Source organism: Microtus ochrogaster, chromosome 5 (assembly GCF_000317375.1).
Source record: "Microtus ochrogaster isolate Prairie Vole_2 chromosome 5, MicOch1.0, whole genome shotgun sequence".
Taxonomy (NCBI): domain Eukaryota; kingdom Metazoa; phylum Chordata; class Mammalia; order Rodentia; family Cricetidae; genus Microtus; species Microtus ochrogaster.
In genome coordinates this window covers 53516604-53517919 of record NC_022012.1, presented here as the reverse complement: position 1 = coordinate 53517919, position 1316 = coordinate 53516604, and the positions used below count along the sequence as shown (strand labels likewise).

The 1316-nt window shown below is 35.9% G+C and overlaps 1 protein-coding gene across 1 annotated transcript in view; it reads left to right on the top strand.

Moving 5' to 3' along the window:
* Positions 1–1316, top strand: part of Dop1a (DOP1 leucine zipper like protein A) — a 74455-nt gene that overhangs the window by 53359 nt on the left and 19780 nt on the right. Inside the window, exon 24 of the mRNA XM_005347693.3 lies at positions 556–690. Within this exon, the coding sequence (XP_005347750.1) occupies positions 556–690 (135 nt within the window). The remainder of the gene's footprint in view (positions 1–555; positions 691–1316) is intronic.

Here is a 1316-nt window from a genome sequence, read left to right as displayed (position 1 = left end):
AAAATTGTATACATAATAAATAAATAAATATTTTTAAAAAAAAGAAAAAGAAAAAAGAAAAAACATGAAGTAGCGAAAAATAGCACTCCATGATCATACAAAGTAACAAGCAGAATGGATTGGCTCCTCCTTTAAGGTACATGGTACTTAGAATAGGCCATTATATATTGGGTTTGGTTTTTATTTTCCCTATGACTTGTCCTGTTTGATTGTGATATACTTTATTTGTGTATGGATGCACACATGCCACAGTTGCACACATGTGCATGGTCGGAGGACAGCCTACACGAGTTGGCTCACTCTTTCACTATTGTGAACCCTGTGGATTGAACTCAGCTTGATGGCGAATACCTTTATGCATTGAGTCATCTTGCTGGCCCTGATTTTTGATTTTTATTAAGATTCCTGTATTGATTTTAAAGGTTAAATTTTATCACAAGTATTCAAGAGACATCTTTATATTAAGAAAGGGTCATAAAACTGTCCTTCTGTGACTTCTCTTAAGAAATTTACATAAGCAACACCCCTGCATAGATACTGTGATTTGTTCTCCAGGTGATTCCCGCAGCCAGTGAAGAACAGCTTTTGCTAGTAGAACTGGTTCGCTCCATCAGCGTCATGAGAGCAGAAACTGTTATCCAGACTGTGAAAGAAGTTTTAAAGCAGCCTCCAGCCATAGCCAAGGACAAGGTAAGAAAGCTTTGCTTTTGTTTAGAATTCAGTTTCAGTAGTGGAGAAATTTTTTGAATAGTAATTTCATTGTGGTTATCACACAGCACTCTTTTAATTAAAAAAAAAAACTTGGAGTTCCTTGATAGTCTAATCATTCCTGTAGCCAGTTATGAACAGTTAACTGATTTTCTCTCCATGTGTAGATCAGAAGTGTCAGAAACTGTGGGACTAGATTCCTAGTAAGGATTTTCTGTCCATTAGAAGAACACAGAAGCCTCAGACTAAAATCTACTTTGTAGGTTTCACATCTTTTTTAATGCTTTCTTTTCCAGTGAGTTTTCAATTTTGTAAACTCTCAAAGTATTGCCATAATCACTGTTCCAGACAACATCATTTCTTGACCCTACGTAAAACTGTGCTTTGCGATTGTGAGGTCTGTGCTCCAAAGCTAGTGAAGAGAGGTGTCAGGATACTGGGAGAGTGAAGAGAGTGTAATGAACAGTGAACAGATACATCATACTTTTATGTTAGGGAATATTATTTTAAGGTGTATTGCTTTTGTTTATGCTGTGTAACATTTGTTTAATGCTGTAAAGATGTGTTGCTTTTTTAATGCTGCGTTTGTTTAATTCTGTGAGACTGTG